This window comes from Camponotus vicinus, unplaced genomic scaffold, assembly GCF_025532165.1.
Source record: "Camponotus vicinus isolate PSW18456_S1 unplaced genomic scaffold, iyCamVici1.0 SCAF_7, whole genome shotgun sequence".
In the NCBI taxonomy this organism is placed as follows: Eukaryota; Metazoa; Arthropoda; class Insecta; order Hymenoptera; family Formicidae; genus Camponotus; species Camponotus vicinus.
Genome location: NW_028141979.1, coordinates 14581723 through 14604410, shown reverse-complemented (window position 1 = coordinate 14604410; position 22688 = coordinate 14581723). Strand labels below are relative to the sequence as shown.

At 34.9% G+C, this 22688-nt stretch overlaps 1 protein-coding gene across 8 annotated transcripts in view; it reads right to left on the bottom strand.

The window, feature by feature from the left end:
- LOC145974535 (putative multidrug resistance-associated protein lethal(2)03659) overlaps window positions 1-22688 on the bottom strand; it is a 338604-nt gene that overhangs the window by 29782 nt on the left and 286134 nt on the right. For all 8 annotated transcript variants that reach the window (XM_083104431.1, XM_083104438.1, XM_083104432.1 and 5 more), the window contains one exon: window positions 8626-8840. In XM_083104431.1, the coding sequence (XP_082960557.1) occupies window positions 8626-8840 (215 nt within the window). The remainder of the gene's footprint in view (window positions 1-8625; window positions 8841-22688) is intronic.

Here is a 22688-nt window from a genome sequence, read left to right as displayed (position 1 = left end):
ATAGATAAGGGCGCTGGCGTAGCCGAGTGGCGACATCGTCGCCTGCGTACTTCCGTTCCTTCTTCTCTCTGAGAGACGACAGCCTAAGGACGTGCGTGCGAATATAGGTAGATAGAATTAAGGATAAATGATTATAAAACAAAAAGAGTACAATAAAGTTAGACATAAAATTGGTCCTTCATATAGCCGGATAAAGAGCGTATCAGGAAATACATTTGTTAATACGATAAAAACACATTCGTCGACGTTGCGTTTCGTAGAGGTTAGAGTTACCGATAGCTGCTAGTTTTGAGACATCATGGAGGAGCTCGAGTTAACTAAAATGAAAAAGCGTCGTGATATAATCAAGGCAAATTTAACGAGATTTAAAGGTTTTTTAGATACTTACGTGCCAGATCGTGATTATAACATATTAAAAGCGCGCTTTGAAAAAGCAAAATCTTTGTTATCAGATTTCGAAAATATTCACATGGAGATTGAAATAACAGAGGATAGCAGCGACGACAATTCTAGACAATTATTCGAAGATAACTATTATGAGCAAATAGCGAGAGCCCAAGAATTATTGGATGTTAGAGAGAGGAGCACAGCGTCGGTCAATGATGCGAACAACGATGCAGACATTCGAGTAGTGTTAAGACAATTAACGAATTTGCATACAAATGAGGTAAGCGTTAAATTGCCTACTATAACGTTACCGAAATTTGATGGAAAGTATGAAGACTGGTTAAGCTTCCAAGACTCATTCAAAACTTTAGTCCATGATAATACAAAAATACAAGCAGTTCAAAAGTTTAATTATTTAAAGTCATGTTTAATCGGTAATGCTGCTCAAGTCATACACTCGTTATCAGCTACAGCGGAAAACTATGAAATCGCGTGGAATTTATTGAGAAAGATACAGTAATAAACGCATTATTATACAAAATCACGTTAAAGCATTATTTGAATTACAGGTTATGTTGAAAGAATCAGCATCGGGCTTAAGCACATTGATCGACACAGCGCTCAGACACATACACGTCTTACGAAATCTAGAGCAACCAGTAGAGGGATGGGATGCATTACTTCTGCACTTGATTGGTTCGAAAGTAGATAAGAAAACACGAGTAGAATGGGAAAAATCTTTAGATGGCATTGAAATGCCTACCATAGATCAGTATTTTAAATTTTTACGTAATAGATGTCACGTATTAGAGACTATTCCTAATGAAACGTTCAACCGAGAGAACACGTCAAACAATAAAACGTTGAACTCAAGTAAAGCTACCTCGAGTAAAACAAAACAAGTTCTATTAGAAACACAAGCTACATGTAAGTGTCATATTTGCGGAGAAAATCACAAGATACAAAATTGCGAAAAGTTTAAGGGCATGAATTACAACGAAAGATCAGATTCAATAAAAAAGGCAGGTCTCTGTTTTAATTGTTTTAGAGCTAATCATAGAGTCAATGAATGCAAAGCGAGTAGTTGTAAAAAATGCGATCGTCGACATCATACTATGTTACATGCAGTCCGTTCTAATGACACGTCACAATCAGCTGAAACAGAGACAGAACATAACGTAGAATCATCGGTAACAAAAGCAACTACACAAAGCTTGAGTTCGACGTTCAAAAATACATCACAGATAATTCTGTCCACGGTATTGATAAATATTGCAGATGCGACAGGACAATATCACTCATGCAGAGTAGTTCTAGATTCTGGATCACAATCCAATTTTATATCCGAACAATGTTGCGATAAGTTGAAACTATCCAAGAAGTCAGTAGATATTCCCATAAGCGGAATTGGAGAAACAATTTACCGTATTAGATACACTACTCGAGTAACCATCAAGTCCAGAACTGATGCATTTACACTCAACATTAATTGTTTAATTATACCTAAAGTAACTGAGCCCTTACCGTCAGGAGTTATTAAGCGTAAGATATTAAACATTCCGAAAGATATAATACTAGCAGATCCGACATTTGATCAACCTAGTCATATAGATATGCTCATCGGAGCAGAATACTTTTATTAATTGTTATGTTCTGGATAAATCAAATTGAATTCAGGCGCAACTATATTACAAGAAACTAGATTCGGTTGGATTGTTACTGGTAAAGTTTATGTCCCTGGTCCGACAGTAGACAATCTATGCCACCTCTCTCGAAGTACGTTAGAAGAGACCGTACAAAGGTTCTGGGAAACAGAAGAAATACCTAAACGGAAAATATTATCGACTGAAGAGGAAACCTGTGAAGAACACTACAAACAAACAGTTGAGAGGACTGCCTCAGGACATTATACGGTAAGACTGCCGTTCAACGATCAGAAGGATAAATTAGGCGAGTCATACAATATGGCTTTAAAGAGATTTCAAGGATTAGAAAGAAGATTAAGCACTAATACCGAATTGTATGAAGACTACAGAAAATTTCTAAATGAATACGAAGCCTTAGGATATATGTCCAGGATTGAAGACACAAGCTTTCATGGTGGTTATTTCCTTCCACATCATGCAGTCATCAAAAACACTAGCACTACAACAAGACTGAGAGTAGTATTTGATGCCTCAGCGAAAACTACTTCTGGCCTTTCGTTGAACGATACGTTGTTCACTGGACCTGTGACGCAACAGGATCTTTTTTCTATAATAACGAGATTTCGACTACATAATGTAGTCTATACAGCTGACATTGAAAAAATGTTCAGACAGGTTTTCATAAATGAGGATGATCGTCAATACCAAAGGATTTTATGGAGAAATAATCCAGAGGAACCTATTAAGGTTTATAAACTTAATACAGTAACATATGGATTGACTTCGTCGTCTTACCTGGCGATTCGTACAGTACAACAATTGGCAGCTGATGAGCGACAAAATTATCCAGAAGCAGCAGACATCATAGCACAGGACATGTATGTGGATGACCTTTTAACAGGTGCCGAGACATTGGAGAAGGCTCAAGCTTTAAAGGGTCAGATCTCGAGTCTTTTAAGAAAAGGAGGCTTTAATCTTCGAAAATCGTCTTCCAACCATCCTCAGCTCATTGAAAAGATTGATCAAACAACAGAAGAATCTATATGCCTCGAATTCTTTGATGTACATAAAACGTTAGGAATTCTATGGAGTCCACAACAAGACTGTTTGTTATATCGAATCAACCTACAACAACGAGAGAAGATGATAACGAAGCGTTCTATATTGGCACAAGTCGCATCTTTATACGATCCACTTGGACTTTTAAGACCAGTCATCGTCAAGGCAAAGATACTATTACAAGCTCTATGGAAATTACAATTGACCTGGGATGAACTAGTTCCTGATGAAATCAACGAAAAGTAGCGAACCTTTCGAAACACACTGGAAGTATTGAATAGCATTACCTTCCCACGACAAATCAGTACAACTAAATCTAGAAGTCTGCAATTACACGGATTTGCAGATGCGAGTGAAGCGGCTTACGGAGCAACTTTGTACATAAGGTCGTCGGACTCTGAACAATCTTACAAAGTGGTATTGGTTTGCTCCAAATCGAGAGTCGCACCGCTTAAAAAACTTACACTACCTAGACTGGAATTATGTGCAGCCTTGTTGCTAGCACAGGTTTGTAAAGCAGTTTTGGAAGCGCTCAAGATTTTGATCAGATCATATTATGGTCAGATTCAACCATAACTTTACACTGGATTAACACAAGACCACATCAATTGAAGACATTTGTAGCGAATCGTATTGCTGTTATTTAAGAACTCAGCGAACAATGTAAATGGAGACATATTGCATCTCACGATAACCCAGCTGATTTGGTTTCTAGAGGAATCCTTCCCTCGAAACTTATTGATAATCCTTTATGGAGCAGAGGTCCGGAATGGCTGGCAGAACCCGAGCAAAATTGGCCTAACTTTCAACCAACAATATCTGAGATACCAGAGAAAAAGACAGCGATCATTTTGAAGACAGAACAGAAATTTGACGTATTACAACAATTTTCAACGATAACTATGCTTCGCAGAGTGGTGGCATGGTATCTTAGATTCGCAAATAACTGTCGTACAAACACTAAAATACGAGGTAATTTAACTAGTTTAGAACTAAATCAAGCAATGAATAAGATTATAAGGCTTGTTCAAATCGAGTCCTTCAACAATGAAATCAAACGGTTAGAAGCAAATAAAACACTTAGGAAAAACAGTAAACTTACTTCCCTACACCCCTTTTTTGATTTAAATGGAATTTTACGAGTAGGGGGTAGATTAGCGAACGCAGAGTTAAAATATGAACACAAACATCAAATGATTTTACCGGAAAGACATCACATAACAGATTTAATTATTAGAGAAGCCCATATTTCATTATTACATGCTGGACCTCAAGCCACTTTATATCACGTGAGACGAAAATTTTGGCCAGTACACGTAAAAAATAGAATTAGACGAATCATTCATGAATGTATAATATGCTTTAAAGCAAAACCGAAAATGATAGACTATGTAATGGGTAATCTGCCCAAGGAGCGATTCGAATGTACGCGTCCATTTGCGAACGCAGGTGTTGATTATTGCAGTCTCTTTTTGATAAAAGAGAAAAAACTACGTAATCGTAATAAGATTAAGGCTTATGTCCATCTTTATATGCCTGTCGACTAAAGCAGTTCATTTGGAGCTGGTCAGTGAATTAAGTACGGAAGCCTTTATAGCGGCGCTTAAACGATTCTTTTCACGTAGAGGCAAATCAAATATCATACTGTCCGATAATGTCACTAATTTTGTCGGCGCGAGAAACGAATTGCATGATCTTTATGAGTTTATTAATACTCAACCTTATAAAGAGCGACTAACACACTGGTTGGGTGAGCAAGAGGTGACCTGGAAATTCGTACCACCACGATCTCCTCATTTTGGAGGAATCTGGGAGGCCGCGGTCAGATCTTTTAAGTATCACTTATATCGAGTTACCAAAAATACGTTATTTACATTCAAGCAATTTAACACATTAATCATCGAGATCGAAGCTGTGTTGAACTCCAGGCCACTAACGCCTTTATCAGCCTAACCAGACGATTTAAGCGTGTTAACCCCGAGTCATTTTTTAATTGGTGACTTGCTTTCATCGGTTCCAGAAAATGACTTTACTAATAGCAATAGATTGTCTCATTGGCAACATATACAAAAACTAAAACGTGATTTCTGGAATAGATGGAATAAAGAATATCTCACGGAAATAACGACACACACTAAAAAACCTAGTGAACAATCGCAACAACAAAAGTTACAAATAGGCGATTTAGTTATACTCCGCGAAAATAAAACTTCACCCTTGTATTGGCCCACAGGAAGAATTGTAAAATTATACCCTGGGCAAGACAATATCATTAGAGTGATAGAAGTAAAAACAGTAAATGGAATATATAAGCGCGCCACGAAAAATGTAGCTCTTTTACCTATAATAAAAGATTAGTTGAACAAAGGTTCAACGGTGGGGAGAATGTACAGAAGCGTTTAAGTATTGCGCGCATAATAGATAAGGGCGCTGACGTAGCCGAGTGGCGACATCGTCGCCTGCGTACTTCCGTTCCTTCTTCTCTTTGAGAGACGACAGCCTAAGGATGTGCGTGCGAATATAGGTAGATAGAATTAAGGATAAATGATTATAAAACAAAAAGAGTACAATAAAGTTAGACAATCGGAATGACGGAAACATGAATAGAAAGGAAATGTTGGGATAGGCTAAAAAATTATCAATATAAGTGGGGGGAATAGGCCCTTATGAGCCAAGCGCAGTAAATAGTGTACAAGTGTTTAGAATATTTAAATTATTTAATGTACGTTTCCAGTTTAATATACTAGACCACGTTTTTTTCCAGAGAAAGATAGGGATGTATGTGGGAGGAGGTCGGACGTGTCTTTACGCCCATTTGATCAACGAACGACAGAATCCATCCGTGGCAACGGCATTGACGCATATCCTGTGGAGAGAGCATTCACACATTTTTCAGCCTAACGAATAATTGCTAGAAAACAATATTCGCAGACTAGAAAAATATGTGAGGCGCAAGTGGCTGGATCGGGAATCGAACCCCTCAGTGGTCTTTCGCTTTCCGGGCAACTGCTCTAGAACTGAGCTATCCAGACCTCACACCTAATGCTGCTTTTTAACACAGAGATATGCGACTCCAGAGCGATGTTGGTATCTCACTCGATGGATGCAATGCCGATTGCCATGGAGGATCCCTGAAAAGTCGCTCGCTGACCAAATAAGTGCCGGTGGAGGTATTCGCGTACATGCTGGCTTCCGACTGGCCTTCCGTATGAAACGGCACCGACGAGCACAACGCCGTAAAGTGACATCCCCCAAGATCCCTCTAGTATATACTAAAATCTCCACTGTACCAAATAGCAGTGGCGGATGGACCCTAAGATAGGGCCGGGGCAAGCCTCCAAAAAAAGATAGGGATGTATGTGGGAGGAGGTCGGACGTGTCTTTACGCCCATTTGATCAACGAGCGACAGAATCCACTTTCTCCTTCGCTGTCCGGTCCACATATATGTGCGCTTCGTTTGTGTGGGTATGTCTGTGAGCGTCAAGACAAACATGCCGGGATACAATTTCTGCCGGTGCGTGTACATAAAAGTATTAAGGTAAGACAATCGAAAAATAAATATTTTATTAGATATTTTATGGTTTATGTAAAATTAAAAAATTATTTCAAGCCTCATAACTCGAAAAGTACTCAATGAAAAAATACTTTATTATAGCGTTTTGGAAAACTTTCGAGCTAAGGTACGAGAATATGTAATAAAAAATGGATGGTTCCGTTTAAAAAATTCAAAGTGACCTTGCCCTGACCTTGACAACGCCATCCAAGGTCAAACCAATGGTAACCATCTTATCTCTCTCTTCAAGCCATACAATTTATGTCTTAAACATTTTTCGATTTAACACAATGTTTCTGAGATATTTGAGTGGATCCTTTAAAATGGGACACTCTGTATATTAAAGAAACGGTTAAAAAGTTATGTGTGTTATGAAGTAGTATGGATAGGACAAGGAGAATTCGCAGAAGATTTTAAGAGAAGGATCTGGATATTTGATCATTTAGTAAAGAGTATTTTAATATATGGAGCAAAAGTCTGGGGAAGGAATATGAGACTATGGAAAAATGTCAGGATAAATTTATAAAATTATCCGGACGCTAATATTAGATTGGAACATTCCAAGTTATATTGTTAAGAAAGAAACAAACAGACAATTTGTAAGAATAGAGACAGGTAAAAGAATTGCTAGTTTTGAAGAAATATTAGGGAGAAATCAAACAATAATATATTGAAAGAATGTGTTTTAGAAAAGTAGAGAAAAATAGGAAAGCCTAAAATAGATGGGAGGCAGACAGAGAAATGCATTTTCAAAAAAATGGAATGTCCGGGATAGAAATTAAAAGATTAAGAGAGGAATTAAGAGAAGATTAAGTTTTGAAGTAGTACAGATACTAAGCGAAAGAGATATAGAGAATCAAAAACAAGCCCAAGAGAATAAAATTCAGAATTATAGATATAAGATATAGAGAGTTATACACGATAGGAATATTTAAGAAAACAAGGTCAGAAAGATTTTCAAAAGATCATAGAGATTTAGATATGGAAACGAAAAACTCCGGAATAAATTTTGGCGTGAATAGGAGAAGAAATTGTGTAGGATATGTCAGTAGAAACATTAGAGCATTTAGCAACAAATTGTACAGAAGGTACGAGGAATAATAAAAGAATGAATCAAATAAGAGAAAAGGGAGAGGGAATCAGTTGAATGAAGAAAGTTCTAAGGTTATGAAAAGAGAATAAAACCAAAAAAATTATCAAAAATAGTCTAGAAGTAATTGAAATTAATTCAGATAAAAAGTAACATTATATAAATTAAGCATATTATGTAAAATATTATTATAAAATCTGCAATTTTTATTTTATGCAAAATCTCTTTCAATGTCGAAAAGCAAGAAATAAAGAAATTTATCTATCTATAGAGAGCATTTGTGTGTGAGAATTTTAATATATAGAGTGTCTGATAACTTTTTGCACATCCGAAGTGTAAAGGTAGATTGGCTCAAATTGCTCTCTACTGTTTTGCGATCTTCGCCATAATTATTGAGAAATTAATTAAAGAAGATCGGCCAATCTGCGTAAGCAGAAGCGCGCGAGAGTCGTCCCACTGTAACCTTATACTAGGCGCGAAGCGGTGAGTGAAGAAGGAACGGAAAGCCTTCCCTACATTTACTGCTCCTTCTCCATTCACCGCTTCACCGCGCCTAGTATAAGGTTATAGTGGGACGTCTCTCGTCGTCGCGCGCTTCTACTTACGCAGATTGACCGATCTTCTTCAATTAATTTCTCAATAATTATGGCGAAGATCGCAAAACAGAAGGAGACTTTCCTTTTTAATTTGAGCCAATCTACCTTCACATTTCGGATGTGCAAAAAGTTATCAGACACCCTGTATATTTGTTTACAATAAATATCCATAATCTATGCAATAAGCGATTCTTTGTTCAAATTAATGATTCATGACTATTTATATAATTAGATTCATAATTATTTATCAATTACAAATATCGTTTTTTATAAGTTGCGTATAGCTTACTTACTTGTTCCTTCAAGGCGTTTGATACTGCGATTTGTACAAATGTATATTTTGCGTAAGAAGATAAAAATGCAGGCACAAAACAGAGAAGGTATAGCCAACCATGGAGTAACCGCTACGATCATAACAATTACTGTGATTGAGATAAGTCCGATCACTATGACATCAAATATGCACATCGATAACATTAAATCGACAACATTAATATCTCTGGCAAACCTAAAAAATATTTTACAAGTTAAATTAGGTAAGTTTAATCAATTTGTCATACATAATATGTCAATTATCAAAAAATCGTTAAAAAATATTTTTTGTGATTAAAAATAACGTAAATGTTTAGATTAACAATAACCTCATGAATGACTTTGACATTGACATATGTTGTCAAGGTCATAGTAACCCAGAGTAACTTCCAAAAAGTTTTAGCTGGTGACTATTATTTACTAAAAAGTTATTAACAATTAAATTGTATAGTAAAAAGTATTAAATGCGAGGTATATCCCATACCTCGGTTAGATTAGTCTTTTTTGGGGTGGATGCAGAGGGAGGAGCGGAGCCTTTCCCCCGCCTACACGTTTACCTACAGAACAAATGCATGCATTAACTTTTAAGTAAACATGTAGGCGGAGGAGAGATTTTCCGCCTGTACTCCCATCCCAAAAAGATTAATTTAATCCAACCTGCGTTCGAGATATAGGATATAACTTACTTTCTATAGAAAGTTATAAACTTCATATAATCATGCAAAATAAGGGATATCCCATGTCTGAGGATACAAGTTGGGTTAAGTTAGTCTTTTTCGAAGTGGGCAAGGGAAGGGCTCTTCGAACAACTTTTATCTGAAACATATTATTTATATTTTTCGAGATACTTGCCTGGGGTGATTGAAATGAAACATTTTGTGTGTGTGTGTATATATATATATATATATATATATATATATATATGTATATACACAGGATGTTTTTCCGAACATTTGTGATAAACTTAAAGGGGTGATAGATCTGGATAAATGAAATAATTTTTGTTAAGCAACCCGTGTCCGGCGATGCCTCCTTAAAGGCCAGATAAGATAGGGATATATATGTGGGAGGAAATCTTTTCTATATATATTTTTCAGCCCAATAATTGCTAGAAAACAATATTCCTGGACTAGAAAAATATGTGAGGTGCAAGTGGCTGGATCGGGAATCGAACTCGAGTTTTTTGTTTTCTGAGTAACTGCTCTAGACTACTGAGCTATCCAAACCTCACACCTAATGCTGCTTTTTAACACAGTGATATGCGACTCTAGAGAGATGTTGGTATCTTGCTCGATGGATGCAATGCCGATTGCCATGGAGAATCCTTGAGAAGGTCGCTCGCTGATCATATATATATACACAGGGTGTTTCCGGACATTTGCGACAAACTTAAAGGGGTACATATACATATAAAGTTTTTTATTTCAAATGATATAAATGATTGACTATCTTGAAAATAAAACATTTTCAAGAAAAATGTTCCATGTAAAAGTTGTAGGATTTTAAGTGGTTCATGATATGACAATATTGGTATGACTTTGAATCCCCCCGTAGATGCCATCTTGTCGTGATGGGGGCGGCTTAAGGGATTCCCGGCCTCCTGGGGCGCTTCAGTTAGTCACTGACTGCCGTTGCGGCCTGGAAGGGCGGGGCCCCGAAGAGCGTCTAGTAACGGTTTATGATTCATGTTTACGAAAAGAAAGAATTGCACCAGCCTAGGGATTACGGAGCGCTCCAGAGCCCGGCAGCTGTGGGCGGTACTGTCCCGGCCCTTTCCCGTCCTCATCTGACGACAGGCCCCGGTGTCGAGAGGACCGGGAGGGCAAGGACGACCACCACCGTAAAGATGGAGAAAGCGGAAACATCCCTAGTAAAAATACTGGGGATACTGTACTCTTCTCTGTGAGAAAAGAGCGAGAGAGAATCATGTTTTGTTTCCTTCTATTACTCCCTCCATGCTATCGCATGCTACCGAAAGGCCGGAATCTGGCATCACTGATTGAAACAGCGCGGTGTCCCGCGCGGTATATAGCTGTCTCGCTCGCACTCTCTCGTTCGAGCATCGAGCGAGAGAGACGGCTATCGGACCTCTAACTCATTATCACGTCTTATAGTGCTTTCTCTCTCACTCTTGTACCGTGCGCGAAGGACGCAACATCGGAATGCCACCCCCCTATTCTACTCTCACTTTCTCTCTCACTGCCCGGCCTGCGTATATGCACGCTTCGCTTGTGTGAGTATGACGTCAGTGAGCGTCACACAAGCATACCGGGACATCATTCCTGCCGGTGCGTGCGTAGATATAATGGGTTCCGCCCCCCTCCTCTCTACGGGGGGGGTTCCACTTCTGAAAGGTATAACCCTAACCCAAACCTATATATTATCCTAATATCTATCCTTTGTTAATGTATAGAATTCTTATACATTAGCAAAGGATAAGTTACTTTTCTTCGCTAGGGAACGAATTATTGACGGGCAATATGCACAAAATCTTTTTTTCGGGATAAGGGAAGGAAGGAGGCGAAGCCCCTCTTTTGTCCACGCGTTTTACTTGCTATACATAAATGAATGAATCTGGTAGAGATTCACTTTGTAAAACGTACATAATGTCTAAAGATTGCACATAATTCGTAAAACTTTTTTTGTTAATAACTTTTTAATAAATGATAAGTGACGGCTAAAACCTTTTGAATGTCACTTTTGAATGTTACAACATATGTCAAGGTTAAGGTAATTGAGGCTGAGTCCCTTATTCACATTTACCTAATATATTTTTATCCACTAAATGGAATTAGCCGAACAAGGAAAAATCTTTTTAATGAAAAGTTAATAGATGATAATTTATTATCAATTCATGAACATAAATAGAAGTGCTTGTGCAACTACAAAGATATGACATTAATATGAAAGAATTTTATAACTGCGTTTAATGGAGTACGTACGCATTACCATAAATATAATTTATTATAATTATTGTAAGTACATCATTGTGAATCGAAGTAGTAGTAATCGACTAATTGTTTAGTATACGGTTTCTATCACGAATAAAAATAAGTGTGTTTATATTTTACATATGTATTAATTTTAAAATTTTTTATTATACTTTTACTCGTCGCTTTTATTTCTTTGAATTAAATTATTTCTGCTATTGTCCTGGAAAAAAAGTCGTGCGGCAGCAATCGAAAGTGGATTTGAAAGGTGAAGACTAATACTGTACGATACCATTAGCAAAAATATTTCAAAAAATTAGGTACTCTCATAATAAATTCATGAAATTGGTAGAAACAGCTATTTTTGGACTATTTAACCACAAATTACTCAAAAACCTGACATGTTGGAGAAACCTGCCGTTAAATTCGTTTTCAGCGTCAAAAAATCTATCAGATACACCTACTCTGTTTTGTAACTAATCAAATCTAAAATTTCGCAGGCCTGTGTAATTTATCATCGGCTGAAACAATGGGTTGTATAATATAACTATATGTAGTTACCGATGTGTAGTTACCGACTACTATATGCTCTATTTTTTGCATCTTTGGATAATAGTGAACGATTTCAATAAAAAATTCTTATTGAAAAATTCACTTTGATCTGAATTATATACATTTTCATTCCTTGTTATGTAATAAAATATTAAATATTTTCGATAAATGTTTTATTTTGTTCATTGAAATTTGTACTTAATATGACATTCCTTTGTGTTACAAATTTTTTAATTTTTTTAGAGACAATATTATATACAAGTTTAAAATGTTATATCCATGATGATGATGCTGTAAATCCTGATAGGTTTACCTCCTCTTGTATTCAAAGAGTCCGAGCGATATCGATGTTGTGAAATTATTCCTTTTTCAATAGCTTCATTGAATTTATTTACTATATGTTTATTTCTTTCAGTTTGTCCAATTGAATGCCTTGGTTTAATTGTTCTTTTTATTTTCTTAAGGATATGATTTTCCAAAATTTATGTTTTACAGTTTCAAAACTTACTGGCTTTGTTTTTCCGCTTCTCTAAAATTTTACTGCCTTTCTTTTATTTTTTATTGATATACAGTCTTCAGCACATGCAGTCTCTTTTACAAGATATGTTTCATCTTCTATTTTTTCATCAGTTAGGTTAGGTTATCGGTTCAGTTAGGTTCGTTTTATTTCTGATATATCAAATGGATTTTGAAAATCTATATATAATAATTCTTGCTCCTCAATATCATATTTTTTTTTATGCATTTGTTTTAGCATACGTACAATTTTTATTTTTCTTTTATTTCAATTTCGTCGGTTGTAACCATTGACATCTGAATAGATAGACGGAGCATTAGCTATCGATTAAGACGAGGGGGGCTTTGATATTCGCAGTAAGGGAAGACTCTATGAACTTCGGTTGAATGCGGTTATTCCCGATAATGATCGGTTAATAATTCGACTTCTTTCATTGACATCAAAGTTCAGCTCACATGTATTGTGTGAAGTTGTGTTGTGACTAATGTCATATTATTTTTATATTTATTATATTATTTTTAAATTTATATATTATATTATATATTTATATATTATTTAATATTATTTAATATATAATATATATATATTTATTTATTAAACACTCTTTAAACATTTCTGTGAAAATCTAGTTGAGAATCGATAATGCCAATGGAATCGTCATGTAATGTCAAATTGTGCCGAATACAGTCGAACGTTGACGGAATTAACTGAAGTTCATGCACTCCTCCCTTACTGCATTTATCAGTTACCCCTCTCAAAAGGCTCCGTCTATCTATTCAGATGACAATGGTTGTAACAGGACTTTATGGAAAGTAGTAAATACACTGTGCATAACAGCATTATTAAGTTTTTTGAATTAAACAGCATTATTCTCTAACAAATTTATTAAAATGTATATAGATTTGTTTCATAAATATTGTAGTTTTTAGCTACAAAAGATATTTTATTTTTTAACAAAACATATATTAAATGCAATATTTTTCTTAATTCAAAATGATGATTTTTATAAGGAATCTGTAGAGCAAAAAAGAAAAATATGTGATGTATTTGTAAAGTATTAAAATATGTCCTTCTTACAAGTATTTTCTAAGTATAACAAAATATACTTTTATCATATAATTTATAGTAATTGAATAAAGAAGACATTCTAATTTTTAAAAAAGCATAAATATCTAAAAATATGAACAATAATAAAATTTTTTAAAATTAATATATACGTAATGCATACGTAATATGCATATTTATTTTCTTTGAATCGTGATAGAACAAAACTGTATAAACTGCTAATTCGATTCACAACGATAGATGCTTTTATAATAATGCGTATATATGCTTTGTTATAAAATTACCTTATATTAATGGCTTCGGTTCCAATTTTAATGGATAAAAATATTATTTTTCTCATACACATATGAGAAACTTAAAAATTATTTATTGCCATGATACATAATAATATAATTATTATAGTATATAAACATGTAATATATGAAAATTCGGAATATAAAAATAAATTATTTGATAATCCATAGTTATGTGAGATTGCAAATAAAAAACTAACGCCATGAATAGCGAGCGCTATAAAAGGGATACGGATGGCACGTTTGTATAGCGATATTTCCAGCTTATTTCTGAAAAATTTTTTTCGTCTTCGGAATACAATTTTATCATATAAAATATACAGGGTGTTCATTTAAAACTTTCTATCCGTTTATTTCATGATTTTTACTATTTTTACTATTTTTTTTACTATTTTTTGCGAAAAATGCCAAAAGACGTCAATTTTGCTTTCGAGGGGAACATTTAAGTACATTAAATGCGACGAAATTGTTCCATTTCCTTCGTTGGGCTAGATTGGTTGATTAGCGAACTCTTCAAAAATCGTAAATGGCAATAGGGGTCAAGTGATATATTATTTTAAAGATCTTTTGATTCTCTGTACAACTCTCTTTTTTATATTTTTCGAGAAATTGCATTTGGAAGTTTTAGGTGTCAAAAATGTTTTTACAGACAAAGATACATTTTAGAGTAAAATTTATTTTTATCTAATCGTTTTTATGAAAAGATACTTTATTATAGTATTTTGAAAAGTTCTTGAAAGAAGTTACAAAAATATTGGAGTTACAATAAAAAATAGGAATTTTCGTTTAAAAATGTTAAATGATCTTTACATGATCTTGACAACGCTATGCAAGGTTATGCTAATATTGTTATATAATGCACCATGTATTACCCTTTAACTTTTTAGAAGTCTTTTTTCCTAAAATGTTTTATTTTTAAGATATGACTGTATAATTTTAAATGAAACACCTTGTATATAAATGCACGTAAAACAACTAATGTTTCTAATAGATCCAATGGATTACTTGAAATAATATTTAAACATAAAATTTGTATCGTCATTTTTGATTTTAATATACATTTCTTTGGCAAATATAAATATTTGCCAAAGAAATGTATATTTATATTTACTCTAACCTTTTCGTACTTCCGGGACATATATATCCCACCTACGAAAAAATCATAACTTTTAAACAAATAATCCTATCGACTTTTACCTTGGCATGTTTTAAAGAAAAAGGTTCAAGCTTTTTTTAAAAAGTCGCGCACTTTGAAATATAATGTTTACAATAAAATATAATTATCTAAACTTTGCAAAAAATCAAACTCTTAGAGAATGAAGATTAACCGTATATTAATCGAAAAATCATAGAATTTATGCGCTAATTATAAACTTAAAGTTTTATTTAAACGTGATTACAACTTCATTATGATAAATAATATAATATTTTATATATGTAATCAAAGTAAGACGACGCGTGCGACGGGCATCCAAGTCTCGCGGCAGATGCGCGGTTTGCAAAAAAAAAATGTATAACAACGCTACCAGTCGAACGTGTGTGTATATATTTAGGAAAAAACATAATATATACTTAAAAAAATAAAATCTAAGCTCATATTTTAAATATATTGATATTTAAGCCTTCTATAGTCGCCATCTTGAATCTGCCATTTTGAATTTAAATTTTGATGGTAAATTTGGAATCTGCACCCCTAAAAACCTATAAAACTATCTTTATATGAAACACATTTCTTTTGGAAAAGCCGGAGGTACGAAAGGGTTAATTTATCCTTCACGGAAATCGGACGAAACGTGGACAGCTCTGGTATAGAGGATAAGTTCAAGTAAATATTTCTTTATATATGAAAAGAAATTACTCCTATCATTTTTTTAAGAAATTAAAAAATTAGTTATATTATGTAGTAAAACTCGAAAAAATAAAACTCGAAAAGGATTATAAATCTTTTGCATTAATTTATTACAATAGTTTATATATACAGGGTGATTCAAAATAACCCCCTTGTCCCTGAAATGACACATTCTTGAATCAATTCTAAGACGATTTTTCCTTTGGCAAAATTTCGTCCGAAGCTTAGTTTTTGAATTATTAAAGGAAGTAGTTAACGTATGACGGGTCGAATACAAGAGGCAGGCAAGGGTGGCGCGATTCACCGTCAGACGCGGGTGCTTACGCGGGGCGCCTGCTGCGATCAGCTGGTCGCTATACACATACAGACACACATGCGAACACATACATTCTCTCTCTGTCTGTCTGTCTGTCTGTCTCTCTCTCTCTTTCTCATTCGCTCACTCACCTGTAATTTTTTTTTTTTTTTTTTTACGAGAGAGGGGAAAATGCATTTTATGCATACCCATCGGTCGATCCAGTGAGTTATGTGGGACTCGAGTACCAAGTCGAATTACCAACTCGGTACTCCCTACCCACTAAAAACCCCTCTCTTTTCACGAATTTCCTTTGACACACTGTCCCTCTGACTTCCCGAGATCTGTTTTCACATAATGTCAAAAAATAGTTATTATTACCTTGTTCGATGACTTTTGATATATTGCTGTAATTGCTTGAAGGAGAAATGAATTTTCCGATAGATCGTACGTTCTCAAATTTAACGTAGATATCACGTTGCAAAAGACAAGAAATCCACACTAAATTATTAACTGAAAGTTTTTCTTCTTTCATGAATTGTATTCTTTTATAAACTTTAACGTAATGACATTTATTTACTCACTCGATGAGACGAGAAATTTACTAATGACTCTATCACTAATCACTATTAATCACTGTCAAATAATAACTGTTGGCGATTAAAAATCACTCGATAAAAGAAACACGCGCGGACACGTTACTACACGACGCGACGACGCGACAATGCGACGATAATTATTCGGCGACTGCAAGCAGTTTTTTGTCATGGTAGGTTGCGGTAGGTTAAGGTACTACTGGCGCTATCGAACGCGATCATGTGTTCGATTGAAGAATGCGGTAAACATAATAAACATTTAACATATTAATATTATTATTATCATGAATGTGTGTGATATCCATACATCGTATGATATCTATTTAAAAATTAATTAGATTAAATAAGTGTTTTTAAAATATTTATTACTTTTACTATTATCTTAAATAAATATTTAATATTAATATTTTATATTTATTTAAGATAATAGTAAAAGTAATAAATATTTTAAAAACACTTATTTAATCTAATTAATTTTTAAATAGATATCATACGATGTATGGATATCACACACATTCATGATAATAATAATATTAATATGTTAAATGTTTATTATGTTTACCGCATTCTTCAATCGAACACATGATCGCGTTCGATAGCGCCAGTAGTACCTTAACCTACCGCAACCTACCATGACAAAAAACTGCTTGCAGTCGCCGAATAGTTATCGTCGCATTGTCGCGTCGTCGCGTCGTGTAGTAACGTGTCCGCGCGTGTTTCTTTTATCGAGTGATTTTTAATCGCCAACAGTTATTATTTGACAGTGATTAATAGTGATTAGTGATAGAGTCATTAGTAAATTTCTCGTCTCATCGAGTGAGTAAATAAATGTCATTACGTTAAAGTTTATAAAAGAATACAATTCATGAAAGAAGAAAAACTTTCAGTTAATAATTTAGTGTGGATTTCTTGTCTTTTGCAACGTGATATCTACGTTAAATTTGAGAACGTACGATCTATCGGAAAATTCATTTCTCCTTCAAGCAATTACAGCAATATATCAAAAGTCATCGAACAAGGTAATAATAACTATTTTTTGACGTTATGTGAAAACAGATCTCGGGAAGTCAGAGGGACAGTGTGTCAAAGGAAATTCGTGAAAAGAGAGGGGTTTTTAGTGGGTAGGGAGTACCGAGTTGGTAATTCGACTTGGTACTCGAGTCCCACATAACTCACTGGATCGACCGATGGGTATGCATAAAATGCATTTTCCCCTCTCTCGTAAAAAAAAAAAAAAAAAAAAATTACAGGTGAGTGAGCGAATGAGAAAGAGAGAGAGAGACAGACAGACAGACAGACAGAGAGAGAATGTATGTGTTCGCATGTGTGTCTGTATGTGTATAGCGACCAGCTGATCGCAGCAGGCGCTCCGCGTAAGCACCCGCGTCTGACGGTGAATCGCGCCACCCTTGCCTGCCTCTTGTATTCGACCCGTCATACGTTAACTACTTCCTTTAATAATTCAAAAACTAAGCTTCGGACGAAATTTTGCCAAAGGAAAAATCGTCTTAGAATTGATTCAAGAATGTGTCATTTCAGGGACAAGGGGGTTATTTTGAATCATCCTGTATATATATACTTTTAGACTTTACGAAATATTTCGATGGCAAAGTTAAATTGGAACATCCTGTATATATACCCACACGGAACAAAAACCTCTAATGGATGTCCACTAGACGTCTACCATGGAGATTCGAAACCTCCATTAGATGTCCATGAAACGTCCCGTAAACATCTACTAGACATCCACAGTTCCGCATTTCATACCTCCATTCGACATCCATTCATAGATGTCATATGTACGTTATATGGAGTAATTATAGATATTGAATGAAGCGTTCATGGATGTTATATGTACGTTATATGGAGTAATTATAGATATTTTGTCGAGCTTTTATGGATTGAAAGTATTACTTCGATCTAATTTCTGATACAGTTTCAATAGAGGAACTTCAGATATTAAATCGATTTTATAAATCGGACAAGTAAATGTCCGGCCGATATCCTGCTCTCCCTGAGCTGTTGCTCCAGGTTACCGAGCATCGCTCCGACCAGGCCCCAATCCACTGGGCAGACTCCCAATCGATTCCTTCCAGAGAGTTGGCCAGACCCTCAAGAATCGACTCCAGGGATGTCATATGTACGTTATATGGAGTAACAAATAGATAATGAACGGATCATTTTCGTTTATTGGCCGGACATTTACTTGTCCGACTTATAAAATCGATTTAATATCTGAAGTTCCTCTATTGAAACTGTATCAGAAATTAGATCGAAGTAATACTTTTAATTTTATCTGTCACCTTTTGCAAGCTTTATATAATTCTCATGACTAAAACTCAAGTACGAGAAAAATAGCGCACCATAGCGGTAAACGAACGAACTAGCGCGATTACTGATTTTACAGTGAAATTTTACTTCCACTGACTGTAATTATTAGTGAGATTTAAGATAAAGTAACAAAAAATAATATTTACCGATACTAGTAAAAATAATTAATAAACATTATTTTTGTTAAGAGAAATGTGTACACATCTATCATACATCCATAACCGATGTCTAATGGACATCCATGATGAATTTACAAACGACATCTACCGTGGAGATAATATGGATTTCTATTAGAGATCCATTGAACATCCATCGTGGAGATAGAGGACACATGGAGGTATGGAGATTATATGGACCTCCAACGGATGTCATGTTCCGTGTGGGAAATTAAGAGAAATAAAGCTATCATTTTTATAAATTGTTTAATTTAAATAATTAGTTTCTCCTTTTTATGTACATATCACTGTATAATTGTATACCAAATACGAAATATAATATGAATGTTTTTTTGTATTTGATACACGTAAATATACAGGGTGAGCCATTTTAATTAACGCACGCAATTATTTCGGAAACAAAGCATTTTAGAGAAAAATGTTTCAGACAAAAGTTTTATGGTTTCGAGGGGGCCATAAGATGGTATCATTGGTTTGACCTTGAAGAGTTATTTGAAGGTCACATGAAGGTCACCTTCAATTTCTTAAATGGAACCTACTATTTGTCATTGCATATTCTTGTAGCTTATCTCGAGAGCTTTCCAAAACACTACAATTAAGTACCTTTTCATTAAGTACTTTTTGAGTTATGAGGCTTGAAATAATTTCTTAATTTTACATAAACCGTAAAATATCTTGTAAAATATTCATTTTTCGATTATCTTATCTTAATACTTTTATGTACAAAATAATGAGAGGAATCAATTGGTGTAAAGAAAACACATAGTTGTTTTTAAGAAAAAATATGGAATTGTTAATTGCAAATTATATATTTTTTCTTCAAAACAACTATGTGTTTTCTTTGCACCAGTTGATTCCTCTCATTATTTTGTACGTAAAAGTATTAAGGTAAGATAATCGAAAAATGAATATTTTACAAGATATTTTACGGTTTATGTAAAATTAAGAAATTATTTCAAGCCTCATAACTCAAAAAGTACTTAACGAAAAGGTACTTAATTATAGTGTTTTGGAAAGCTCTCGAGATAAGCTACAAGAATATGCAATGACAAATAGTAGGTTCCATTTAAGAAATTGAAGGTGACCTTCATGTGACCTTCAAATAACTCTTCAAGATCAAACCAATGATACCATCTTATGGCCCCTTCGAAACCATAAAACTTTTGTCTGAAACATTTTTCTCTAAAATGCTTTGTTTCCGAAATAATTGCGTGCGTTAATTAAAATGGCTCACCCTGTATATATTATATGATGAGTAAACATTATAAATTCAACAATTTATATAAGTGATAGCTCTGTTTTTGTAAGTAAAACAACATCTATGATAAATCAATATAACTTCTAATTAATTTCTATTAGTCATCCATAAAAGTTCCACAAAATATCTATAATTATTCCATATAATGTATACATATGACATCCATGAAATCTTCACTAAATATGTCTATAATTATTCCGTATAACATACATATGACATCCATATAAAGAGTAATCATAGATATTTCATGGAGTTTTCATGGATGTCATATGTATGTTATATGGAGTAATTATAAATATTTTGTGGAGTTTTTATGGATGTCATATGCACGTTATATGGAGTAATTATAGATATTTTAAGGAGTATATAATAACAAATTTATAAGTATACTTTTAAAACATTAGCTAAGAATTTTAAATAAAAATTAAATTTTTTGCTTTTTAGAGAAATAATATGTAGAAATCTATCATACATCAATAACAGATGTCCAGTAGACATCCATGATGGATTTGTAGATGACATCTACCATGGAGGTAATATAGAGTTCTATTAGAGATATAGTTGTATGTAGAAACCTGTCGTATATCCATAACAGATGTCCAGTAGACATCCATGATGGATTTGTAGATAACATCTACCATGGAGGTAATATGGAGTTCTATTAGAGATATAGTTGTATGTAGAAACCTGTCATATATCCATAACAGATGTCCAATAGACATCCATGATGGATTTGTAGATGACATCTACCATGGAGGTAATATGGAGTTCTATTAGAGATATATGTATGTAAAAATCTATCATATATCCATAACAGATATCCAGTAGACATCCATGATGGATTTGTAGAAGATATCTACCATGAGAGGTAATATGGACTTCCATTAGAAATCTATTCAATATCCACCATGGACATAGATGTCGTATGGAGTTCTGGAGGTTGTATGGACGTCCAATGGATGTCAAGTTCCGTGTGGGTATATATATATATATATATATATATATATATCCTTACCTTCGATGACAACGCGGCTAACGAATTGTCTATATTTCATCCAATTTGGGTATCGTCCCGACATCTCTTAGATTTTCGCTTACAATATTCACAACACTCAATGCACAATTTCACACAACAATTATCGCACGGATATCATTAAAAAGGATATCGCACGCAATCTCGAGCTACGAATGTTTCGCGGACATCGAACGCACACGTGGCGATTTCGCGGTCGCCACACACTCAGTATGCGAGAGCCTATACGCGTTTCGCGATTCCCTGCTCTCGGAGAGAGGAAGACTTCCCATTAATCTATTGCCATCGTAATGACGATCTCGAAAACCTCGACTGCTCGATATTGGTCCAAAAAAATATCAAAGAAAAAAAAATCACAAATTATTGGACTTGATTCACGCAAAAACTAACCAAATACGCGACAATGCTGAGAAGGCTGCATCTCGGACCGGTTCGCACATGACTTACAATCAATTAATGGAGATGACTTCTCACCATGCTCCCCTTAGCTTTCGGGTCTTCGTCCTCCTTCTTTGCACAGATCCACACAAAAATAATGCTCAATAAAAGAAAAACTATGGCACTGCCGAGTGCTCACGTTAATCGCGCACAAGTGTGTTTCGGGATCTTCTGCTCCTGGTCAATAGTCACTCGATCCTGCGCGCAAGAATTACGCCGACGAGTGGTCAATCGCGCCGTCGCTCGCATGATTTACTGTCGCGGCGCGTCAATTATAACACCGTATCGCGAACGCGCCTCCGATCTATTACTCAGGAGGTCCTCTATGCTTAAAACTTCTTTTCTTGGAGTATTCCGTTTTAAGTAGCCTCGGAGTTTGTCACCCCCGCTATCGAGGTTGGATAACAGAATGTAATAAAGGTCCTGATTCTTTTTCGGGTGCCATTTACGCACATAGCGTCGCGCGGTCTTGGCGAGAATCCTCCGGCGTTCTCCGATGCTTATCGTAATAGTTTTACGCGGCGATTTGAATTTTGGCAGAAAGAGATTTTCCAAAATCTCAAAACCTTTTCAGCGGTCCACGGAAATTTTTGATCCGCGCGGCCATCTCCCGCTGTCGTTCCATACTCTCATTCATTCTTCTCATCTCGCTCATTCCGCTGGGTGAGGCTCCCAATATCAAAAAGTTACAAACAATAAAAATTAGTCTAT